The following is a 24465-nucleotide window of genomic DNA, read 5'->3' as shown; positions in this document are numbered from 1 at the left end:
CACAACTTGTACCAGGAAACGTGAAAATCTCAATAAAAAAAAATTAAATAAAAAAAGTATTCAGTCATTGTGTGTTTACGATCAATGTCACACTGATTTTAACATGGTTGCCGCCCTGAGTTAACAAAAAAAAGAAACTTGACATGTAAATATACTTCCAGACCCTTCCCTACCCACGGGTGCCTGGAATGAGTTCAGTGCACCGTCGCTTGAGCAGGGATTTCCGGGTGATTGTAGCCCCACTCAACCCACTGAGCATGCCTGCTGGTGTGGTGTCCGTGCTTTGTCAGTTACAAACATTCCCTTAAAGGGTTATTCAATCCCAAGTTTTTTCTTTAGAATAGCACACTCAAGCCCTGCACTAAAAAAAAAGAGTATGTACGTTTAAAAGTGTTTTATTTTAACAGTCTGATCCAGTTGCTTAGTACATGAGTAATAACCACAGAGAATGTAATTAAAACAGCATGTATGCATGTTGCTAGCAGCAATAGTAAAATGAACATTTCTAAAATAATCAGAATGCTCCTAGCACCTGTTACCCAAAAGACTACTTTTCTGTGCTATACTGTGGGAGCCTGAAGTAGCGAACTAGTTTCTTGGGGCTCAGGGCACTGCATACATGTTCACAGCAGATGAACTGTGGTTGTCAGGCTTCAACTGGGAGAGAGCATGGCCTCGACAGGATCACACTCAGTCCACTGGGCTCAGCTCCTCTCATCTCTGAATCAACTCTTGGCATAATAGTGTGGGTGCTAGGGCTGTCTGGCTAGACCTCTTGTGATAACCTGGTGCAAAGGCTTCTCAAATTCATTGGTCATTTCACCAAGGTCACATAAGGTTGACCACTGACTTTTAGCCTACATTTGGAGATTTTCCAATAAGCAGACATACCTGGTCTAAACCAGCATGATGAAAATAGGTCCGCACGGACTACACGTTTATTTTACACGTCTGCTGTCAGACCTTGAGACATAGATATTGCGTAGCTTGGAACAGACTTATGTTGCCTTATGTGATAGCAAAGTCACTGTTTAGTTGAGTTGACACTTTAATACGTTTTGATAAAGATAATGAATGTCTTGCTGAATGTAAGCAATGGCAGACGGGCTAACTTAACTTAACGTGGTCGAAATGAAGTCTGGCTTTGAGAGTTTTATGACAACTCAAGTACTAGATGGTGAAATCATGCACATAATTTGAATCTAGAAGAGTTTCAAGCTGTAAAATCATTATGACGGGTAAATACATGTTTTGGTACTCCCTTCTTTTCTTGTTGAGGCCTCCTTTCTTGCCCCACACAAACATCTTGATGAAAGAAATTCTCCCTCTCACTTCAGAAAGGTTATGGCGAGACTGAAAGGTCGTAAAGATGTTTCTCATGTATACTCTCTTTTAACGCAGCTCTAAAATGTTTGTGTGCTTTATTGCTTCAGATGGTATGGAACGTACTCCCCTTATGAAAGACTTAAAGAGAATGAGCAAGGTGCACAGATATTCTTTGATACCGTACCCTTTGGCCAGTCAATATTTTTTCCATTACTGTCGATTGGCAATGCATAGTAGTCGCGTTGGTGAAATAATCCTTAATTTTTTTAATGCTTATTTGTGAGTGAACACAAGTCTTGTACAACAGTAAATGAAAGCACGAATGAACCAACTCACTGACTTATTCAGAGACTCTTCTACCCTTGAAAAAGCCCAAGACAAAAATAATTTAAAGAGGGAGAAACACTTCTTTGCACGTGTCTGGTAGTCCATAGTGTTGCACAAGGATTTGTGTACTTCTACGCCTTGTACAAAAATAATCATGCATTCATACCATTATCAGTCCACAGTAATGGAAGTGGAACAGTGACTAACCAACAGGTACTGTACACAAGGACTTCGGTGCCACTTGCTCTCTTTCTTTGATTCTGTTTCAGAAAAGAGAAAAACTTAAGGAAGTGAGGGGGAAAGTCCACTTCTGGATCTGCTATTTCAGAGCCAGATATTTAAGAAATAAATCGTTCTTTGATACTGTGGCAGCTGAAGGTTTATCAGAGATTCAGCAAATATGTATTATGGCCGGGATGCCCGCCACCCCCGCCACCCCCTCCCAACACCAATTCCCCAAGGAGAGGAGACAGACACAGGTTTGAGCTTTTGGAAGGCGGGGAGAGTTACCCCCGGCCGTATTTATTAAAATATGAAACAAAATTTAAAACATTAAATTAAAACGTTTCATGAATTATGTACAATTTTACTTTCATTACATTTGGATGAAGACATGTTCTTTGGCTAACCTTAACAGATCTCTAATACAAAGGTTTCCTAGCAGAGTCTAGCATCCTGCAAATGCATACATTCTAAATTAAAATTGTACATCCTAGCATTAAGGGCCAACGGCAAGGTCTTAACCGGTGTCAGATCCCTACTACCAAACTCCCGCCCTCACGGTGTGAGTGGCGCATGCGCAGAGGACTTTACCCTCGTTGCCAACTGTAACTTCCCTTGTCGTGGGGGCCCCCTTTCACTCGAAGCCATCTTAAAGGTCGTCCGAGTTCCCGTGTGAGGTATCTGTAAGAAGGACAGCGTGGACTCCCCCCCCCCCCCCTTCCCCACACTCTCTTCCGCCGGAGCGGATTTCCGGCCCCCGGGAAATTCGTAGGAGGGGCATCTAGCCGTCTCCCCCCTGGGAGGGGCCTATGGCCGTCTCCCCCTAGGCGACCCATCTGTAGTGGGTGCCGCCTCCCCGTGGGAGGGGCCAATGGCCGCCTCCCCCCGGGCGCTCCCATCCATTCTGGGTGGCGCCCCCCCTAGGGACCTTGAAATTACTGCTCACCGTTCATGACCTTACCGCCCGACCAAAAAATAAATACGACAGTTGTTTTACCTACTAAGGAAAGAAAATTACGCCTAATCTGAAACAGCTTGACGATTCATCAACTTTTCATTTCTACAAAAGGGGAAAAAAGTCCTAAAGCACAAGACAATTTTATGTATACACTCCCTTGCTTTTTCTATAAAGGAAAAAAGGCCTATACACATTTACTCAATCCACGGCATGCATAAATGCTGAAAAATGTGACTGCATCTCTTTAATACATTCGGATATCATCAACAATTACTTTATTCAAAAAGACATTGCAAGAGGGGCTGGTGGGTGGGTCAAAATTGCCGCTTGTTCCGTCGAGGGCTCACGAGCAACGAGTGGTGCAGCCTTCAGAGCACTGGAACAAGAGGACGCTTCTTCGGATTCCCGCTCTATTTATCCGTCTGCGGGAGGGCGGGGACCCTCCTCAGGTACGCCCCCGGGGCGCGGTCTTCCGGGCGGGTGTCTAGGACAACCCCTTCTGGGTGGGAAAGGGCGCGCTCCGGCTACGCCGCTTTGGGCATACCAGCCGAACCACGCCCCCCCGCCCAAAATGGTTTCCCGGGGGGGGGATCGGGGCACCCATCCATACGTTCGGGGGGACCGAGTGGTCTTCCCTTTCCATATGGCCGGGATGCCCGCCACCCCCTCCCAACACCAATTCCCCAAGGAGAGGAGACAGACACAGGTTTGAGCTTTTGGAAGGCGGGGGGGAGTTACCCCCCCGGCCGTATTTATTAAAATATGAAACAAAATTTAAAACTCTAAATTAAAACGTTTCATGAATTATGTACAATTTTACTTTCATTACATTTGGATGAAGACATGTTCTTTGGCTAACCTTAACAGATCTCTAATACAAAGGTTTCCTAGCCGAGTCTAGCATCCTGCAAATGCATACATTCTAAATTAAAATTGTACATCCTAGCATTAAGGGCCAACGGCAAGGTCTTAACCGGTGTCAGATCCCTACTACCAAACTCCCGCCCTCACGGTGTGAGAGGCGCATGCGCAGAGGACTTTACCCTCGTTGCCAACTGTAACTTCCCTTGTCGTGGGGGCCCCCTTTCACTCGACGCCATCTTAAAGGTCGACGAGTTCCCGTGTGAGGTATCTGTAAGAAGGACAGCGTGGACTCCCCCCCCCCCCCCCCTTCCCCACACTCTCTTCCGCCGGAGCGGATATCCGGCCCCCGGGAAATTCGTAGGAGGGGCATCTAGCCGTCTCCCCCCTGGGAGGGGCCTATAGCCGTCTCCCCCTAGGCGACCCATCTGTAGTGGGTGCCGCCTCCCCGTGGGAGGGGCCAATGGCCGCCTCCCCCCGGGCGCTCCCATCCATTCTGGGTGGCGCCCCCCCTAGGGACCTTGAAATTACTGCTCACCGATCATGACCTTACCGCCACAGGCCGGATAGTTGACCGACTATCCGGCCCCCCCAAACCTCCTTAAGGTCGTGCCCCCTCAATCCCCTCAGCCATGCTATGAAGTCTCCTATGAGTTAATCATTCCCCGCCCTGGACAGGTGAACCCCATCATTTAAATAAAAGTGATCACCCCGAATACACCCATGGGGAATGCTATGCAAATGCGCGGAGCGAAACAATTTCCCAATTTTATTGTTGACCCTCTTTACCGAGTGGTTCAACGCTGACACAGAGAAACCCCCCCGCCAAACTCTCCTGGGGATCATGTGGGACCAGGCGATTGTGCACCCCGGGAGCCTCTTAGCCAACCAGCTAACTGCCGACAAAATGTGTTCCACTAACACTCGTCTTCCCAGTCTCACCAAGTCATTGCCCCCCAAGTGTACTATGATTATAGATGGCGGTGACCTTTGCCGCCCTAAGAGACCCTCCACAAACGATTGAAATTGGTCAAAACAGAGGCCTCCCTTCCCATGGAAGGTCACTCTGAACCCGTATTCCCCAGATGCGTGAGTCGTGTCACCTGCCATGAATACGTCCCCGGCGCGCCTCACGTATGAGTGGCCCACGACCCATACCACTTGCTCTCCAGTCGGTGATCCTCGACCGCTGGACCCCTGGTGATGGGTTGATCCCAAATTCCGCCCCGCGTCACAGGCTTGCGAAACTGTAATTCAAACAAAAGACAACAAGCGTGAGTGCATTTCATCAGTCTTTTTACAACATGTGCAATCGCACATACCTCTTGAAGCAGTTCGAGGACCAACGGCCTAGCTGCTTCACTTCTTCTGCACCCAGACCCCGAGCCGTAGCCTCAGTAGCGGCCCCTATTCTGAATGAGTGGGTCCCAAAATCGCACGGGTCCATGCCCGCCGCAGCGATTGTAAGTGCTAGCACCCTCTGAAACTGAAATCTTGTCAGAGGGGTGCCATCCTTGTGCCTAAGCAGGCTCCCTCCCCATGTTGCCGGCCTCTGTGCCAAGTATTCCTCTAAACACTTTATCGGACAAGTGGGGCTCCCTCGAGCGCCCTGCACAACAACACTATCCCCCATAGCTTCTTGGTCTGTCTTGGACCTGACTATCGAGATCAACATCGAATCACCCCGTATTTGTACGTGATCCCTGCGTAAGCCTCCCTCCATATCTTTCTTGTTCCTCGCCACGAGTTCGCTTACCCGCATGGCCCCATGAAATGCCAAGGCGAAAGCTGCCCGGAACAGAACTGCTTCGGAAGGGGAGGAGCATGTCTCATCCAGCTTTGCTAAAAGCCGAGACAATCTCTCTAAACCAATCGGGCGCCTCGTATCTTGTCTGCGACCCTCCAGGCGTTGCCAGCCGCGGAGCGCCTTCCTCACTAAAAAGGAACCCGTCGGGTCCCTTATGCCGTGGAGCTGTTTCATGAATGATATGGCCGCCCTATGTCTGTTGGCAGTTGCGGCTGATCGCCCTTCTCTATGCAGCGCTACTAAGAACCCCAGGAAGGATTCCTCCTGCCCCAGCTCTGTCTCCCTGCCGGGCCTAAAAAGGTGCAGTAAGAACAAAACGCTCCCTCATAAGCCTTCCTCGTCCTGGGCGCTAAGCTGGCAGCCACGAGGTCTTGTAATCCGTGGCACCGATCAGCCATAGTGCATCGGGGAACGGTGCGGCCACTAGATCCGCTGTGGGTAGATAGCCCCTGAAAGCCTTCATGTGTGAACGAGAGAGTGCATCAGCTGCATTATTCAGTACACCTGGCACATGTTTTGCCCTGAACTGTACATTCAATCTCATGCAACGTAAAACAATTTCTTTCAACAGTCTCAAGATCCACTTGCAGCGTGCTGCCTGCTGATTAATGCACTCGACCACTGTCATATTGTCCGACCAGAACACTACTGAGCGGTCCCTAAAATCGTCTGGCCATGCCAACAGAGCCACCCAAATGGGAAACCGCTCCAAGAACCCAATATTACCTGTTAGGCCACTGGAGTGCCACCATGTCGGCCATACTTGTGCCGACCATCGGTTACCAAAGATGGCGCCAAATCCCACGCTCCCAGCTGAGTCAGTCCACAAACCCAGTTCGTCAGCCGATGCTGGGGGCTTGTTCCACGCCACTCGACCGTTGAAGTCCGCCAGAAATGCCAACCAGATGCACATATCCTGGCGAACCTCTGCCGACAGTCTCGTGCGGTGGTGTCCCTCCTTGAGGCCGACCATAGCTTGTGCAATGGAGCGTGAGAAGGGGCGAGCCATCAGTATTACTCTCAAGGCAAAGTTAAGCTGACCCACTGTTTGTTGTAACTGGTCACTTTTTCTTTGCCCAGGCATTGTATCAAGGAAGTCCTGAACTTGGCCACTTTCTCCATTGGCAGACTGAAGCATCCCTCCACTGAATCGAGCTCAATCCCCAGAAACTCCAGTGAAGTAGATGGCCCTACTGTCTTACCTGGTGCCAATGGGACTCCAAATTCCTGCATGAGAATGCAGAAGTCCTGCAGTGCCTGTGCACATTCCGCAGTGCCGGCCGGTCCTAAGAACAGGAAGTCGTCTAAATAGTGCATCACTTGTCTATGCCCTGTGGCCTCGGTGAATGCCCATTCTAAAAAACAACTGAACATCTCAAAATAAGCACAAGAAATTGATCAGCCCATGGGCATGCATCTATCCATGTAATACTTCCCCTGGAACATAAATCCTAGCAAGCGCTGGTCCCGCGGGTGTACCGGGAGCAACCTGAATGCTGATTCGATGTCTGATTTCGCCAACAGAGCACCGGGGCCCAGGTGATTCAGTAGAGCAACGGCATCGTCAAACGATGCGTACCGAACTGAACAGACATCCGGGTCAATGGCTTCATTCACCGAGGCGCCCCTCGGGGCCGACAGATTGTGAATGAGTCTATATTCCCCAGGGTCTTTCTTCGGAACCACACCGAGAGGTGAACACACGAAATCCGCCACTGGCGGGCCTTGAAAAGGTCCTGCTACCCGCCCCAAGCTGACCTCTTTGGAAATTTTCTTGGTCACCACTGCCGGGGTGTGTTGAACGGATTGCTGATTTTTACAAAAGGGGCTCCCCCGAAAATTCCCCGCCGGGATGTTGAAGCCATATAGGAAACCATTCCTCAAAATCCCAGCGGATACATGATCAGGGTATCTGTTCAGCCAGGGGGTCAAAGCCATGATATCAATGGGTGAAGACGATTGCCCCCCAAGCATCGCTTCAATCCTGCTTGGATCCCCCCTTTCCTCCCGTACCACCGTTCTTGGACCTACAGCTGTTTTCCGGGTGTGAGGAGTTCCCACAGCCCGCACAAGAATGCCGGAACCTACATGTTCCCTGGGGCCTGTTACAGTTACCTCTGTTGAAGCCCCAACAAACCCCGCGCTTGCCTCCATTTCCGCCGGTCTTGGGCTGTGATTACCCACCGGCGCTTGCTCGAAAGGGTTGCGTCGGCCTTTGATGAACTGTCCCAGACCCGCTCCCGCCCGGCGAGGACGTACCTGCCGAACCGGGCAAGAGCTGTTTGTGCCACGATACTGTGTCGAGTCAATCCCATGTCAACGTTACATCAAACTCTTTTGACTTTCGAAAGTGCACATCATAGCCTTTCCACTCATTCCCCCCGTACATGTTATAAAAATCCATGATCCTGTTCTGGTAACAGGATAGATCGGGCAACACTTCAGGTTTACGTTCCCCCATTATTGCCGTAAATATAGAGAAGGCCTTCACCCAGTTCGCTACGGTCTCCTCGACCCTAAATTCTGCCATCTTGGCCCACCATACGCTGGGGTGCCATAAGTCTTTCTGGGTCTTTGCGTACTCTATCTCACAATGGTCGGTTAGTAATGAAAACATATTAACATATGTGTCCCCCCATATCATTTCCTTCGTGGCCGCTGGGATGTGCTGGGCCACCCTTTCGCGCCTCGAAGGCACTGAACTCTCCCCCACCATTGGCAATGGGTTCTTACCGGGTTCAACCGCCGTGTCCGCTGTCTTTTCTCGGCCAACTGTTGTCACTCCCGGTGCGACCTGTGGGGGAATAGAAGGAACATTCGCCGTCCTGGCTTCTCTTGACTGCCGTAACTGCTCGATTATTAACCTGGCTTCCTCGGCCGGATCCCCCGCAACCACGGCCCCCCCTGATATCTTCTTAAGCCAGGGCAATACTGCCGCTAACTGAAGAGCCAGTTCTGGGGGCATCTGATCATCATCAACCGGAGTTATTACAACAGGGATCGGCAAACCCACGTCTGGACTCGGTACCGGGATGTCCACCGGTGCGACGGGGGCTGATGGGGGTACCTCCGGGACCGGGCCCTCCCCGGAAATCGCCCTCTTCTTAGTACGCCTCCCCCTACCCTCAGGGACGACTCCCGGCAAGGCCGAACCTATCACCTTCTTAGGACGGCCCGCGAGGTTGTTCTGGGCTGCTATCTGCTTTTTTACCTCTGCCAAGCCCCGACCGATCGAATCTACTTTACCCAGCTTTCTGTCCATGACCGCCATTCGGTTCGACAAAGTGCGCAGTATCTTTTCCAACTCGGAGCTCTTTCCCGCTTTTTTGCCAGCCATGGCTTCGCTCACTCCGTTTGAGTTGCTCGACAAGGTCCTAGATCCTTCACACGACTGAAGCTGAAAAAGAAAGAACAAAGATTACAAGTTCTCAAAATTGCCGCTTGTTCCGTCGAGGGCTCACGAGCAACGAGTTGTTCAGCCTTCAGAGCACTGGAACAAGAGGGCGCTTCTTCGGATTCCCGCTCTATTTATCCGTCTGCGGGAGGGCGGGGACCCTCCTCAGGTACGCCCCCTGGGCGCGGTCTTCCGGGCGGGTGTCTAGGACAACCCCTTCTGGGCGGGAAAGGGCGCGCTCCGGCTACGCCGCTTTGGGCATACCAGCCGAACCACGCCCCCCACCCAAAATGGTTTCCCGGGGGGATCGGGGCACCCATCCATATGTTCGGGGGGACCGAGTGGTCTTCCCTTTCCATTCCAAGACTAATGAGCTGGAGGCGCTTACACAATTGTAGTGGGCAGGTGGAGACCTAATGGCCCCAATGGTCTACCAACTGAATTTTTTTGAACCTACAGCTAAACACACTGTTCCAGCAATTAAGACTATGCTAAATGAGGCAATGGAATATTAAACACTGCCTCATGACCTCGGATTGGACAACATCACAATGATCCCCAAGTCTGGTGTCTCTCGGACCACTTTGCTTCGAAGCTCATAGCAAAGGTCCTAGCGGTGCATTTACACAGTGATTGGGTCCCTTGTTCACCAGATTCTGTGTGTGTTCATGTCTGGGAAATCTAAAAGGCATACATATGCAGGCTTTGCAATTTATTGGAGCTAGTAAATAATTTACAGGACCCACTGGCACTTTTGATGGGGAACTTTGGAAAAGCTTTCGATTCCATGGCATGGGATTATTGTTTTGCACCTTTGCATAAGGCAAATTTTGGCCACACACTTTTTAAACATGTGCAACTTTTCACACAACTTCTGGCCTTGAGCTTTTTGAGAACTTTACTATTGAGAGGAGCACGAGGAAGGGTTGCCCTATGTCACCACTGTTATTTGCACTTGCCATTGAACCCCTGATTGGATAACTTTGCATAGACTGGATTTACGAACTGGTGCCACTATATGCAGATGATTTACTGATTTTCCTCCCATATCCAAAGGAGTTTGTAAGCAGACCCCTTGGAATACTACAGATTTTTAGAAAATGTACAGGTGTCTAAATTAATATTGAACAAAATCAGTGGTATCCCCATCAGAGCTGCACCCGGAGATATGCAATGGGCCTCTGCCCTGCAGACATTCACGGATGACTTACATCTTAGGGGTATATGTCCCTTGTGATAAAAAGGTTTGGGAAAACATCTTTCCATTAATTTCTAAACTTCAAAAAGATCTGTCTTGTTGGTCCCTGCTTCCCTGATATTTAAGGGTGGAACAGCCATCTTTAAGCTGGTGTCACTACCATGATTGCTTTACAAACTACAATAGTACCCATACAAAATTCCTGACAGTTTTACGTCAATGCATAAAGGCTTTGGGTGGGGCAGTGATATGGCAAGTATAGCAATGTCCAAATGCTATCCTTCTCTGTTTGATGGTGGCATAGGGGCAGCCGATGGATGCTCCTAGGGCAGAACACTTAATGATACTACACTTTTTGCACTCCTCGCAGACTGATCCTCCTTTCTCCACTTAGAGGTTAGTGTTCGTGACTATACATGAAGGACGAATGCCAACATTACTCCCCTCTGATGACAAGACCTATATTTGAAGAATAACAAAATGCAGAGATAACTACACATTTGAGATTGGGTTAAATGTTAATTCTGATACATACTCTTAATCGCAGATGCTTCACCTTTTAAATTCCCCCGGGTGCCAGACTGGAACCAAACATGTTTTCCCCAGCACTTGCTCCCTTGTGTCAGTATGAGGCACTATCGAACTCGTCAGCAAACTGGTCCCTCCTCTGGAAGAGATTGCGTGAACCCATATATAGATGCAACCCTGCTCTTTTACTTTCGTTTTTTTGTGTACCCTTCGACTTAGATCCAGACCGCTGCTCCCGACTTTGAGGGGTTTTCACCTACTTCCAAACCAGTTTTTCAGTGGCATTATGCCAGGTATGTCTCCCCAAAGTCTCCTGGCTTCAAATCATGCCACACCTGCAGGGAGCAGATGTTGGTTATGGACCAGTAGGACCTCTGTGCTTGGTGTCCTGGGTCCAGGTGTGATTTGAAGTCATGCAACCCATTCACCCAAATGGCATCAGGGAAAGTGAGTAAAACACAAGAAAAAGTGGTTCTCCAATCCCATTCCTGCTTCAAGTCCTAGGACTTGACTGTGATTAGTCTAAGACGAAATCCAAGGACAAAACTCAGTGCAGCACCTGAAGTCTAGATTAGATTCCTCCTCTTGCCACTCCTGCTCCAGAAAGAGATTGCGTCGTTGGCAGTCAATGGTCCTGACAGTCCTGATCAGTCATGTAAGTAAGAGACCTTCAACAAGGTAATGCTGCAAGTTTATTTGTATAATGTGGGGTCCCCCTTGAGGACTTTTGGGCCCCATGGTCCAGCCAGGGCCAAAATCGGACTTTCTCTGGTGGATCCCGCCATGCAACAAATAATCCCACTAGGCCTCGGTCCAGCCCCTTACCAAAACCGGGCAGCACCTCCTCTTCTTTGCAGAGCACCATTTCTTCCCAAATCCTGTGCCTGAATATGAGATTATTAAGGCACCGTCAATGGTGGTTGTGGACTCTACAGCAGTGTCTTTGCCATGATGCCAATATTTTCAACGGTTTAAGGCCTTATTCAGCTCAGATTTGGATGCCATGTAAGATGTGCTGAATTTTTCACATGACCTGGATTCTGCAAGGCAGGTGGATGATTTGTTGCGCTCTCACTACATTGATGACGACCTGTATTTAGAGCTCCAAAATGTTAGTAATCGCGATAATTCGCCTGAGACCGAATTGGACTCTCCATTTGTGCTCCCCTTTGTGAAAAGCCTCTCCTATGCTGTTGTTTTGATTGGTGCAGCAGAGATGTTAGAACTGTAGTTGCCTACAGTGGAAATTAAGGCGAACCTAACAGAATGTTGCATTTTGGCCCTCAGAGCTATTACTGCCATTTAATGAAGCCTTCAGAGTCACTATGATCGTGGCAATTTAGAACCCTTGTTTAGTGTCGTGGTATGTTGCCCCACAGCTAGACAATATAGGCCTGCTCAGGGTGACCCAGTCTTTTTGACTCCGCACCCAACTCCAGAAAGTCATAAGGATCATCGCTGGTTGTGATTCATAGTTACGCACTTCCTTATCAAACCCCTACGGTTCCTCCTGTTTTCACTCCTCCCTTGGCAGAACATGCCTCCCTCCTAGCAAAAGAGGTACAGTTATTGCTGGAAAAAAGGAGAGTTCCCAGGGGTGAAAGTGGCATTAAGGTGCTACTCCTAATACTTCTTAGTGTCTGACTGGACAATGCACTCCCACTAATTTTGCACCTTAATTCAGACCTGCATTTACCCGTCCTCCAGTCCCATCGGCGTTTCTCAACCTCATGGTAGGGAAGGAACATTTACATCTGCAGGAAGCTGATGATAATGATGATCTTGGTACATCTTCATGGGTCAGGAGTGCACATAATACTGGGATGACTAGATGGTGAAGGTGAGCTAGTCACAATCAGTCACAGACCACCTGCCGATGACCATCTTGCTTCTATTTTAATTAAGATTCTCCATCAAAACGTCTAAGTCCACCTTTGGCCAGTCCAGAAGATTCCCTTTATAGGGGCTGTGCTAAATAATGTGGTGTTCAAAGCCTTTCTTCCTTATCAGCGATTCCAGCACATTCAGGCTATGATACAGACGTTTTGTGCTCAGCCCTGTGTTTTAGTCTGGATGATTTTTTTGTTTTTTTTATCCTCATACATGCCACCAGATAATGAATGCTCTAGATGGGAACTCTGCGTGCCTTTCACACTGTTAATCTTAGTTACCACCCTGGACTCAGTGTGCGACACACAGAAATCTCCCAGAGGAAGGCTGTTTCCTTGTCCATCTCCCATTTCCTCTGATGGAACGCCTCGGAAACCTTGGAGGACAGGACCCACATACCTCTGGCATAATCATTGGACCCCCTTTAGCTCTTCGACCAGGCCACCAGTGCCGACCACACCCTATCTGCGCTCTCTGCTTGACAAGCCATATCTAGCTTACTGACTGACATTCCCTACAAATTTCTCTCCTTGCTATGACCATCACATAGAATATGAATTGTGAGATAAAGCTATTAAGGTTATAACCACATGGCAAACCTAAAATAACTAATCTAGGAGAGCAGGTAATAGGGACAGATAAGACCTTTTCCAAAAAGCCAATAACAGTCTTCCAATATTCAAATATCTCTGGATATTCTAAAAACATGTGTCGATCATCAGCTGCCGGGATTTTACATCTAGGGCAGTAGTAGTTGTCTGTCTGTAACCTTAGATAGTTTAGCCGGGGTCCAAAATACCCTATAAGCAGTAAACAAATGATTCCTTCTTAGATTAGCCGGTTGTATTAGGCTCTGGGACATGGAAAATGAGTCTGTCCAGATCTTTAAAGTTTCCTCTGGGCAATCTGATAGAACATTACCCCAGAGGCTCGCCAGCTCTAATTTTAACGTTCCTTTTACCCCCATTAGCAACCTATACCTAAACGAAACCTCTCGTTTCCATACTCCCTCCCTACAGACAGAATCAAGGATCCCCGTTTCGTCTTCAAACTCCCACGCCTGTCTTGACCACCAGGCCGAAAGTTGGTAAAATTTGAATCTTGTTAATGACCCATTGGTTAGGGAAGCTAGGGAATCCCAGTCTATAAGGCCTGAGTTACCACAGAGATCCCCCCATCTACTCAAACCTGCTGATGTTAATGGCTGAGACAGTTGATCCTGGAGACATTCCGGAGTGCCCGGAGAATCCCAAATTGGGGCGTAGGAGGTATAATATGGGATCCCCAAGGATCTCCGGACAAATAACCAGTTCCTAAGTGCTGTCTGTAGGATCTCATGTCAGACCTTTTTAAAATATTTCTGGTCGCCAAATTTAAGAAGGAAGAACTCCTGGCTCTGTGGTTGGTCATGCAACAACGCCTGAAAGAGGCGGCCCTGTGAAGAAGAGTCCAATTTATTGGCCAGTAACTTAAAAAATTTTTAAATGAAAGGCATAACAATATAAAAATAGATCTGGTAGGGCCAGACCACCTATCTTCAGCCCTCTTTTTAGTTTCTTCCAGGCTATCCTAGGAGATTTTGAAGCCCATATAAAGGATCCGATCTTCCCTTACAGGATCCTAATATCTTTCGGGGCAAAGGGTAATGGGATGGTATTAAAAAGAAAGTTAATTTGGGAAGTATGGTCATTTTAACGAGATTAACTCGTCCATATAAATTCAGTGGCAGATTGCCCCATCCTGTTAGCGTTTTAGTAATCTCTTTCACTACTATCTGCCAACTGATTTTAGGTATATCATTCAATTTTTGAGTCAGGTGGATTCCCAGATACCTCATTTTGTGTTTGGCCCCCTGAATACCTGTATAATTATTCCATCCCTTTATTTTTGTTTTCTCCTTGTTAATTTGATACAAGGAGAAAACAGAAATCTCTTTCACTACTATCAGTCTGGATGGTTCTGGTTCTTACTGGTCTTCTGGCTCTGCATATTTTGCAGGCACAGCAGTGGAACCTCCACCTTCAGTGGACTCAGCACTTGGGAGTGACTCTCAGACAACATGTATGTGTTGGATGAGCCAACTTGAGACTTGCAAAGGAAGATACTTGAGACTTGCAAAGGAAGATGATGGAGTCCAACTTCACCATTCTCCCTTCGTGGTGGACTGGGCCCTATCTGCAGAGTCACCCCAAACGTTTTACCGTTTCCCCTCCAGTTTTTTGCTGAATTAATTTTTGTTGGCCTTAGGACTCTGGGCACTTTACCACTGCTAACCAGTTCTAAAATACATGTGCTCTCTCTTTAAAACATGTTGGATTAGCTTATACTCAATTGTGATAGTTTTCTTACTTGTCAGTCCATAGTAAACTGACACTATGTGTGCCCAGGGCCTGTAAATTAAATGCTACTAATGATTGTGCCACCCACTTATGTACCACCTTAAAGATGTTTCAGGCCCGCAATTGCAGCCTGTGTATACAGTTGTCAGCTGTCATCTCGACCTGGCAAAAAAAGCTTTTGCCAGGCTCAAACCTTGGTTTTGAATACATATGTTACCCCTAGGTTAGGCCCTGGACAGCCCAGATGGCAGGGTGCAATGTAGTTAACAAGTAGGACTTGTACTTTTAAGTTTTACATGTTCTGGTATTGAAAATCTATTCAATACCAGAACATGCAAGGTTTCTCCCATAGAACCAATTTTGGAAAAGGTGATGGACAGAGTTTCTGAATGATACAGAATACTCCTACCCAGTCAGGAGATCAGGGCTTGATCCATCACCATTTTTTAGCTCACTGCACCATCCCAGCTCAGAACCTGCATTTGAGTTATCGTATTGCGTTTAAATGGCTGCAAGTTCCAGATGAGAGCAGGAAACCAGTCCCTGGAATCTAAATTTAAAAATCTCAACTTATGGTATTGTCTGATTTTAATTTACTTTTTTGAAACCTTTTTAGAAAGTTGGCATTTTTCTGCCCTGACCATTTGGTGCCTGTAGCTTGTCTCTGGTGACATTACTGGGTGTAGCTGACAGTTGGGATTTGTATCCTTTCCCTAAACAGTCACACACAATAGAGAGCTTAGGTGTGCCTGGATGGGCCATCACTGGCAGGATGGGAAGGATGACCTGGGAGCAGCCCTTCTTACAATTAAAAGGATGTGTCTTGCTTCCACACAAAGGGCTGCATACCCCTTGTAATTAGTCTGGAGCCAGGGTGGGGAAGGCAAGGCACCTGTGCACTTCAATGAGAAGCCTCTAGGGCCTTCTCCCCCACTTCAAAGGCAGAACAGGGTATAAATATTGGACCTCAGACACCAACTCTTTAGTACACTTCTGGACCTGTGGATATCTGCCAGGAAGAAGGACTAATGTGCTGCTGGAACCGCTGCTCCAAAGGAACTACTGCTCTCTTTCCTGGACCTGCATCTCTTGAACATAGAGTGATTTCAAGGGCTAGTTGGCTGGCCTTCTGATCTGAAGCCTCAGGGACACAACATGCTTCTAGCAGCCTTGCATCTACACCTGGACTCTGCCATCTGTTTCTACCTGGCCAAGTGGTGCCATTCCAGTATTGGATCCTTGGGAGTGGGCTCAAGGTTCTCTGTCAGCCTCTGTGGTTCCTGCGGAACAGAGACATATCCTCTTCTGCGCAGAATAAACCTGAGCAGTATGGACGCATGGCTGTTGCTGCTTGTATTGGGCCTGGTGCAAAGATCCACATCACATTGCAGCTCTTTGGAACCGACGCCCCGTCCCAACTGCGCAACACATCTCCGGCATGGGCCCTCGCATCTCTCGTATGCAGCAGTCTCTACGACGATGCTGGACTCCGCATCACAGCTTTGCAGCTCTTTGGAACGGACACATCGCCCCAATTGCGCATCGCATTCTCGACGTCTGACTTTGCATAGCAGGCTCCGCCAACAGGATTATCGACGACAATGTAGGCCCTCACATCGCAGCCTCACCGCTTTTATAACTGACGCATCACTCCAGCTCGGCAACACATCTTTGCAGACCCTCGCATCGCTTCACAACTCAGGATTTACAGTGAGCTTAACTAGGTCCTTGTACCCAGCCCGCACACCATCGCTTTTAGCCTGAACTTGTGACTTTGTCCCGGGCCGGTGCGACCTGATATCCATAGTTGGACCTTTGTGCTTTTTGGCACGATTTTCGCTAGAATCTTTAAAACTGCTTATCTCCAGTACTACTGATTAGGTTATTGTCGTTTTGGTCTTGTTTTGTTTAATAAAGAAAGTTCTTGGTGTGGGGTCCTTTATGTTTGAAGAGCTGCACATATATTTTACACATTGCCTCTAAGTTAAGCCTGACTGCTCTGTGCCAAACTACCAGTGGGTTGAGCACAGGTTAATATAGGGTTGGCTTGTGTTTCACCCTGACAAGCATTGTGGCTGCTGCTTGACCAGGGCTCACATCCCTGTCACCCAACAACCCAATTTCTTACACCTCCCTATCCTAAGTCCACTGTGGTGATGGATACATTGATTCTGGGGAGTGGAGGCCTCCAGATCTGCCAGCAGAGGTGTTGGACTTGGTTTTGGCAGCTCATCACTAGTCCATCTTCTCTGGCAGCTGGTCAAAATGTATGACCTGCTGCGTGGACCATGGGGTGGAATTAATTCAGGCAAAGTTATCTCAAGTTCTTCTGTTTGTCCTGTCTTTGGCTCAGCAAGATATTGCTATGGGCATTGTTAATGGCTATTTGCCTGCTTTCTCGGCCTCTTTACATTTTGCAAAATAAGATCTCTCTTTTTAAGTCACCAGTTGTGATACGTTTTTCTGTTTTTCTTAGTTTTCTTTCCCCTCTTGTACTTTTTCTGATGCCTCAGTGGGACCTTACCTTGGTTCTTACCTTCTTATTGTGCATAGCATATGAGCCACTGCATAGCTTTCCTGCTCACCATGCCATTCCAGTTTGGTCCCAGCCATATGCAAATCAGTCTTGACCCTGCACCTCATGGGAACAGTCCAGCCCAAACTGCCAGATCAGGTCCTCCCTGGACCGGAAACCAGCATCCTGGGATCGCTTTCGGTCTGTCACCCCATATCAGCCAGACTTGCTTGACTTGGAGAGCACGGTCGACGTCTGGGCATATTCCTCTCACTTAGGGCGACAAATGCAAAAAGAGCAATTGATAGACGCAATGCTGAACAATGTCAAACATTCACCCCAGTACAGGGATATGGTCCTAAATCCATCTAAAGGCATGAAGAGTCCACAGCAAAGTCTGATGGCTCCACTTACCAGCGCCAGGGAGCAGTTGCTGGGAAAATAGTTTCTGGATTCAGTCTGGGGCTTGGGGGAATTCAGATAGCGAAGCATCTGTGGCTAGACGGAATATCCACCTAGAAGAGTGTTACTGACAGTAAGAGGCTTGTTCAGCAAGTTGGTTGCAGAAACATTCAATGCAAAAGCATGGAATGATGTTTGTGATAATTTGTTTTTCACCAAAAGCAGGGTATTTCTACTGGAGGAGTATACATTAATTTTGTTTCCTTTCCCATTACCGCTGAAAAAAGGATAGGGGCTGTGTTGTGTGACAAAACTAATAATTCACATGACTTCTATGGAATGAATGGCAAACTGCTGTTAACAAAACCATTATATCAAGTAAAGGGAAGTGAAAAGCAAAAAAGAAAGTAATAGATGTAAAAAAAAAGTTGAGGAAAAGTGACAGTGATGTTTTCTACTTGAAGTTGTTGACAGAGATGCCAAATATTGTAATGCAGTACTGGCGATTGAGGCACCCTTATTACTGCAAACATGGTAAATTTTCTTAATCTTGATCTAAATCTGGACCCAGCTCAGTTGGCATATAATAAAAGGAAAAGAACACTAAAAAAAGTTATACGTTTTGGGATACTTGAGATACTGGACTGAATCATTCTTTGCTTCCATCCAAGTGGCAACAAAACATGTCCATGTCCAACATGTTCTGCTGAGCTACTGTTTTATATGCATCATTGTCCTATCTGCCTAAACTAATATGTAATGGCGGTAAGAGTGCAATGTCTGTTGTATCCTACTATATGCTGGGATTTATACCAAGAAGCAGATATTCCTCTGCATATGATGTTTTGCTCTGGATTGTCTGCTTTTTTTCTCTTGTAGACTACTCCTTAACAGTTTGCATAAAGTTAAATGATTATTTGACTATATTATTTGATATTGCTCTCAAAGTAATCATTTGTATCCTGTATGTGTTAACGCACATTTTCATTTTATTCCAGGACCAGAGCGTTTCTCAGAATTTGTGAAGTTGGTTAAGGATCATAAACTATATACAGAAGGCCTAAAGCTTTTCCAGCCAGGAACTCAGCAGTATAAGGTAATGTCTAACGAGAGCAATTTAAATAGTTTTTCTATATCAGTCAGATTCAAATATGTTTTACTTTCAATAAATGTATCTTCAGCATACTCCCCATGTATGCACCTGACTTTCTTCACAATTGTAAGAGTTTTGTTTTAAAAGAAAGTAAGCTACCCTCTGTCCAGACCAGAAGTAGATTAATCGTTGCAAAGGCTCAAGTGATTTTAATAGAAAGCTGCAATCACCTATTACATGCATGCAATATTTGACCTTTTGTCCTCCATGTATATGATCGAATATCATGATTTTTCCTCATAGCTGAAACAGCTTCAACTCTCCTTTTTTGTTCAGATCATGCAGACGCTTGTTCTAACCAGGTATTCTTCACTTTAAAAAGTAATTTTAATAAATCGAGTCTGTTGCACTGAATTATGTTTTGCAGTGTTTTGATATATTTTTGTTTACCTAGTAGTTTGTGTTAAAGTAGTAGTAGTAGTAGTAGTAGTAGTAAAGTCTTGCTTGCAGTAAATCAAGAGAAAAGGAGCAAGAGGAATACCAGAAAAGTCTTGTAGTGCTATCGTTGAAAACGAAAGAGGCCTTATCAACTGGAGCAACAATGTAGAAGAAGGAATGCATGGCTTTTGTCCTCACAGCAAAGGAAATTGAAGGCAAATAGACCCTCCTCCCAAAACCACACCCAAGATATTGATGTAATGTTTTAATATTTTCTATTTTAATGGAGCCGGGCCAACATCTTATCCTAATATTATTCCGCACTCTGGCAATATGCAGGCATTTGCCACCTAGAAAAGTCTCTCAGTGTCGGGGGTTCTGCACCAGGGCAGAAGAACCAATATCCACAGGAGGGAAGAAAAATGCCTCTCCACGCTCCTAGGTTACAGCCACCTCTAGCCAGACAAGGCGTACCGAAGGATAGACTAGTACCCCTAGGGAGTGAAGAGATGTTGTAGGACCACCAGAATTATCAGCAAGTATTTCTCGCAGGAAGGGGAGAGGAACCCAGAAGTCGTTTAACCCTGTAGGAAATAGACAACACAGGATGAGAATTATTTTAAAAAAGGCGTAGTATAGGCAAGAACACAGAACGGGATTTACAGGTTAAACTACCCAGGTTGCATGCTTCCACATACTTGATGCTGCCAGCGTTTCGTGTAAAGTTGGTCTCTTCAGTGAAGAAAGGAATGGTGGGAAAAGATGACTGCTTAATCTGTTTGTTTATAACATAAAATGTTCAAGGCATACGTCTGCCTTTTGTTTGATTCATAAAACAATACTTTTAGCCAGAAGCATTGAGGCCATTTAATGCGTAGGGGAGTGTAAGCAGAGTCCTCCAGTGGTCCGAGAAGGAAATCGTGCAATATTGAAGACACGAAGTAAAGAGATTGCCGTAGACGCGAGCAGACCCAGACGGATACAATGTATCAGTTGCAGTCAGTCAACTCGCGTTCAACACAGCAAAAATAAACAAGCTTAAAATAGCGTCGACCCCCTAATTTCTGTGCATGTTCGTCTCAAGTGACACGCGTCGCGTCGGCTCGACTTGCTCAGAGGCAGACCCAAAGCCACCACTGATCACTGTCACTCACGGCGGACTCCCATCCAAGTCTCGCTCAAGAAAGCAGAATGCCTGCACAGCAAAGGTACACAGGATCTACCGGGCCCAGAACCCGTAGCTTCAGGATTAACACAATCTGGATTCGGAACTATTCGAGATGGACAGAGCGTGCAAGACGGCTTAACAAATGTTCCTGTCTGTGCCTCAGTTGTGTCTACACCGGCACTGCAGCAGCTCTTGTCCACATGGCATACGTCTCTGGGAGCTACAACATCCTACAGGGGATACAGCAGCCTCTTGTAATGCACCATCACACCTGATCCTTGAAGCTTGATTGTGGCTGGGAGCGGAGGGGGTTCTCAGCAAGCTGTCTTAGTGAAAAGTACAGCCACCACTCACATCTAAAGCCACCAACCTCTGAGCCCCACAGCATGAAGAATGGTGGACTGGGAGGGAACAGCAGTCCTGGACGAAGAGCGAAAACGAGGCCAAAACGAACTAACACTGTGCAACAACTCCGCCGGTCCTCCGCCTTCAATCGCGCACAGGGAGACCTGCCACAAGGTGACCAGCCAACAACAAGGAGCAGCAGCACGCGCCCCACCCCCCGGGCAACCAGGTAAGTTGTCCGCCATAGGCACTTGCACAAGTGCCACCATTGCCTACGCAACGTTTGTTCCTGTGCCTGAGTGTCCAGCAATATTGCAGTACTCTACCCAAATCTACCCTGATATCTCTTGTAACATGCACACCCGTCACCCTTTCCTCCTGTAATGCACTGAATGCTGGCGCATGCAGTCCGATTGCTCACAATTGTCACCATTACCTCATGTGACATAACGTCTCCCCTGTAAGTTGATCACTTGTAAATATCTGCCCCCCTTGCGAAGCGCTCCGACGCCCTCGCACAACGCTGCGCTATATAAAAACACATAAACAAACAAATAAATAAGGAAAGGGGCAGTCGGACACGGCACCAGGGGGCCTGGGGAACGGGAAGGCGCATGAGATCGCAACCCCAAGAGACCCGCAGGCTGTGGAACAGACCGGACCGGAGCCGGCCGCGCATGAAATCACCAACACCCCATTCCCCTCACCCCCCCCCCCCCCCCTCCCCAGAGACCCGCAGGCAGGACGGCCGTGCCGGGCCCATGTCGCACTGCCCCCTCCCCCCCCAACCCCAGTCCCCCTTCCCAGAACCACGCAAGACCACATCCGCATGCAAACACCTGCCCCCCCAGGGACCCACAGGCTGAAAGATGGCCGCGCCGAGCCCAAGCTGCACACCCGCTCCAAGGCCCACCCCGCCAGCGCGACACTAGCATGAGGAGCGCACCCCCCTCCCCGCAACACGAGGCAACACAGTAGAGGCACCTGGCCAACCCCCTGCCCAGGTCCCTGGCACCGCAATCCACCCCCACACCCACTAGGCAGCACACGGCAAGCGAGGAACAAAAGGGGGGGACCCAGGACAGGGAAAGGGGGGCGGACCTGTCTCTCACAGCCGGTAAGTCAAGCACTCAGCTGGGGTGGAGGACTCGGTGACTTCCGGCGGCGGTCGGGGGGAAATGGTAGAACAAAAGCGCCACCATTTTTGCGGTGCAGGGGCGTGTATTTAGCAGTTGAGTGACGGATGACGTCACGGCTTAAAAACTGCAAAAAACACGCCCAGAATCGCAAAAAGACGGGGCTTGAACTGAGTGACGCCCCTCTCCTAAAATGGCTGGCCTCCGTTTAGGAAGCCAGCCTATGGGGAAGAGGGCGGGTTCAAGCCCCCATACTGCCAAAACAAAAAATCTCGAACTCCGCCAACTGCTTACGCAGTGCGACGCTAGTCCGAAATCTAAAAAAGGTCCGCAATGCTGGCAGCCGGAAAAAAGGAAACCTTAAATGTCGCAGCACAACCTCGTGCTCTAAGCACACAAGGTTCTCTAGAGCCTGTCCCCCCACCAGGCAGTAAACGGACTCAAACAAAAAAAGGGGGACAAAAGAAAGAAAGGAACACACTGTGTCTCAGCACATCCTGTAAAACACGCAGGCAAGCTTTCAGCGCGGCTTCGCGCACGAGGCAGAAATGCTCTAAACAGAGAGAGCGTCCTAACGCTCAGTAGCAGGTACCAAATATACCAAAAAGGTCAGAGAATCCAGTAACAATATAACACCTCTAGGATTTGAGAACCAAAGTCCAGTTGCAACAAAACTCAGAAGTTTGGAAATCCAGAAGGGTCGAACAAACCGGAAGGGCGTGGTCCTTGCCAGGAAGAAAGCCAAACACCCGGGATCTGGAGCTGACTGCTGATTAGCTGTAGAGGTCACCTGACCTTGGAGGAGTGCAGCATGGGAAAGCATACAGTCTGGTACCCATTGCAGTGTATTACGGGAGTGGTAGTTTTTGGCTAACACCAAGTAGGGACAGGCTACATGAAGCCTGGCGGTTAACACCCAGAAAGTGGAACAATTTTGTCAGAAGTGTAGAAATGGCAAAGGCGAGCAGGTCAAGCCAATGACAAAACTTCCATCCTTGAGTTATGAATCCTGCCAGGAAGGCTTTTATGCCCCAAATATTAGAACCCGCTTGATATCTGAGCTATTTATTGTGGGAGTAGATTCTCTTTGCCAGTCCCACAAGAGCACCTCTTACGTTGAAGTAGAGTAAAAGTCATTAATACGCTGGAAGAATATTTCAGATCCAATAGAAAACTATACTAGTCCAAAATGAAACTGTTCCTGAAATTTTACAGAACTGCAGAAAAATGTTCTGGGTCTGTAAGCACATAAATTATGAAGCACATGCTGACCACAAAGTGGTTTTGTTGTAAGCAAGAGCTGCAATATTTTACTTAATAACATTTCTAACAGATAGTTCTAACCTCAGATACCTCACCTTTTGAATACCCTCTGTTAGAACCGGCTGTCTCTAGTTGGCAGAGGTATACACTTCTGACAAATAGGGACACACCTTTTCTAGTCAGGGCAAGGGGATCACACCCTTTGATAACCCCTGCTCACCCCCTGGGTAGCTTGGCAGAGCAGATAGGCTCATCTCGGGGGCTGTGTGTTAAGCATTTATGACCACATACAGTAATAAAGTGAATACACTACAAATGGACACGACACAGTAGTATTATAAAAATAAGTATTTTTATATAAGGCTTAGCACAAGACCAAATAACGACAAAAATATACACAATCTTGATAAATACTCTGGGAAGGGAAAAATAGTTCAAAGGTAGTTTCTTCTTTAGCACAAAGTCTTTCGTATCAAAGCAACTCTTCTTCCTGGAAACACAGTTCTTAGCAACAAGGTAACCCACACAGGGGCTACACGACGTCGAGGCAAAGTTAATCCAAAGGTTCGGCGTCGACCGCGAGGAGCGCTACGTCGAGCCCGGAGTCACACGGACCCCCAACAACACAGTACCTTGGAAAATGAAGCACACGATGATCAGCGGCGTCGAGCAATCCGGCGTTGCGTCTTCGGTGTCGATTAGGCCTCAGCAGGCGTCGTTGTCGATGATGCTGTTGCAAAGAGTGAGCAGCGCTCACGGCGTCGAGAGGGCACGTAGTCGATGCGATCAGCAGCGGTGCAGACACGAGGTCCTTTGGAGCTGGAGCCGAACTCACTACTCACTGGCGTTGCTGCTGGCGTTGATCGGGCCCGGCGGCCGGCGTCGAGGAAGCGGGACACTGGAGCCGTTACTCACGATGTCGAGCTGGATTCGGCGACGTCCGTCGGCGTCGAGATTGCTGGCTCTTTCAGAGGTGCTGGATTCGCAGGTTCCAGCAAATAGCACTTGTAGCAGATGAAGTCCTTTAGCCCTGTGACTTCAGCAGGAGACTGGCACTCTTCCAGTCCTTGGAGATTTTCTTAGCAAGCGTGAGAGTACACACACAGTTCCTCTCTCCTGGTTCCTTGGCAAAAATAAAGAAGCACTGCAGGATTCCCCCCAGCAAACAGCACACTGGCAGAAGGGGTAGGCAAGTCCTTAGATCAGCAGGCCTCTTGTCCTTGGTTACAGGGTTCCTTGTCAGAAGTGATCTGAT

The 24465-nt window shown here is 47.8% G+C and overlaps 1 protein-coding gene across 1 annotated transcript in view; it reads left to right on the top strand.

Moving 5' to 3' along the window:
• Nucleotides 1-24465, top strand: part of ELP1 (elongator acetyltransferase complex subunit 1) — a 686929-nt gene that overhangs the window by 442520 nt on the left and 219944 nt on the right. The window contains exon 27 of the mRNA XM_086963713.1: nt 18766-18863. Coding sequence (XP_086819839.1) covers nt 18766-18863 — 98 coding nt within the window. The remainder of the gene's footprint in view (nt 1-18765; nt 18864-24465) is intronic.

The sequence above is a fragment of the Lissotriton vulgaris genome, chromosome 3_1 (genome assembly GCF_964263255.1).
Source record: "Lissotriton vulgaris chromosome 3_1, aLisVul1.2, whole genome shotgun sequence".
Classification (NCBI taxonomy): Eukaryota; Metazoa; Chordata; class Amphibia; order Caudata; family Salamandridae; genus Lissotriton; species Lissotriton vulgaris.
This window is presented reverse-complemented; position numbering and strand designations above follow the sequence as displayed.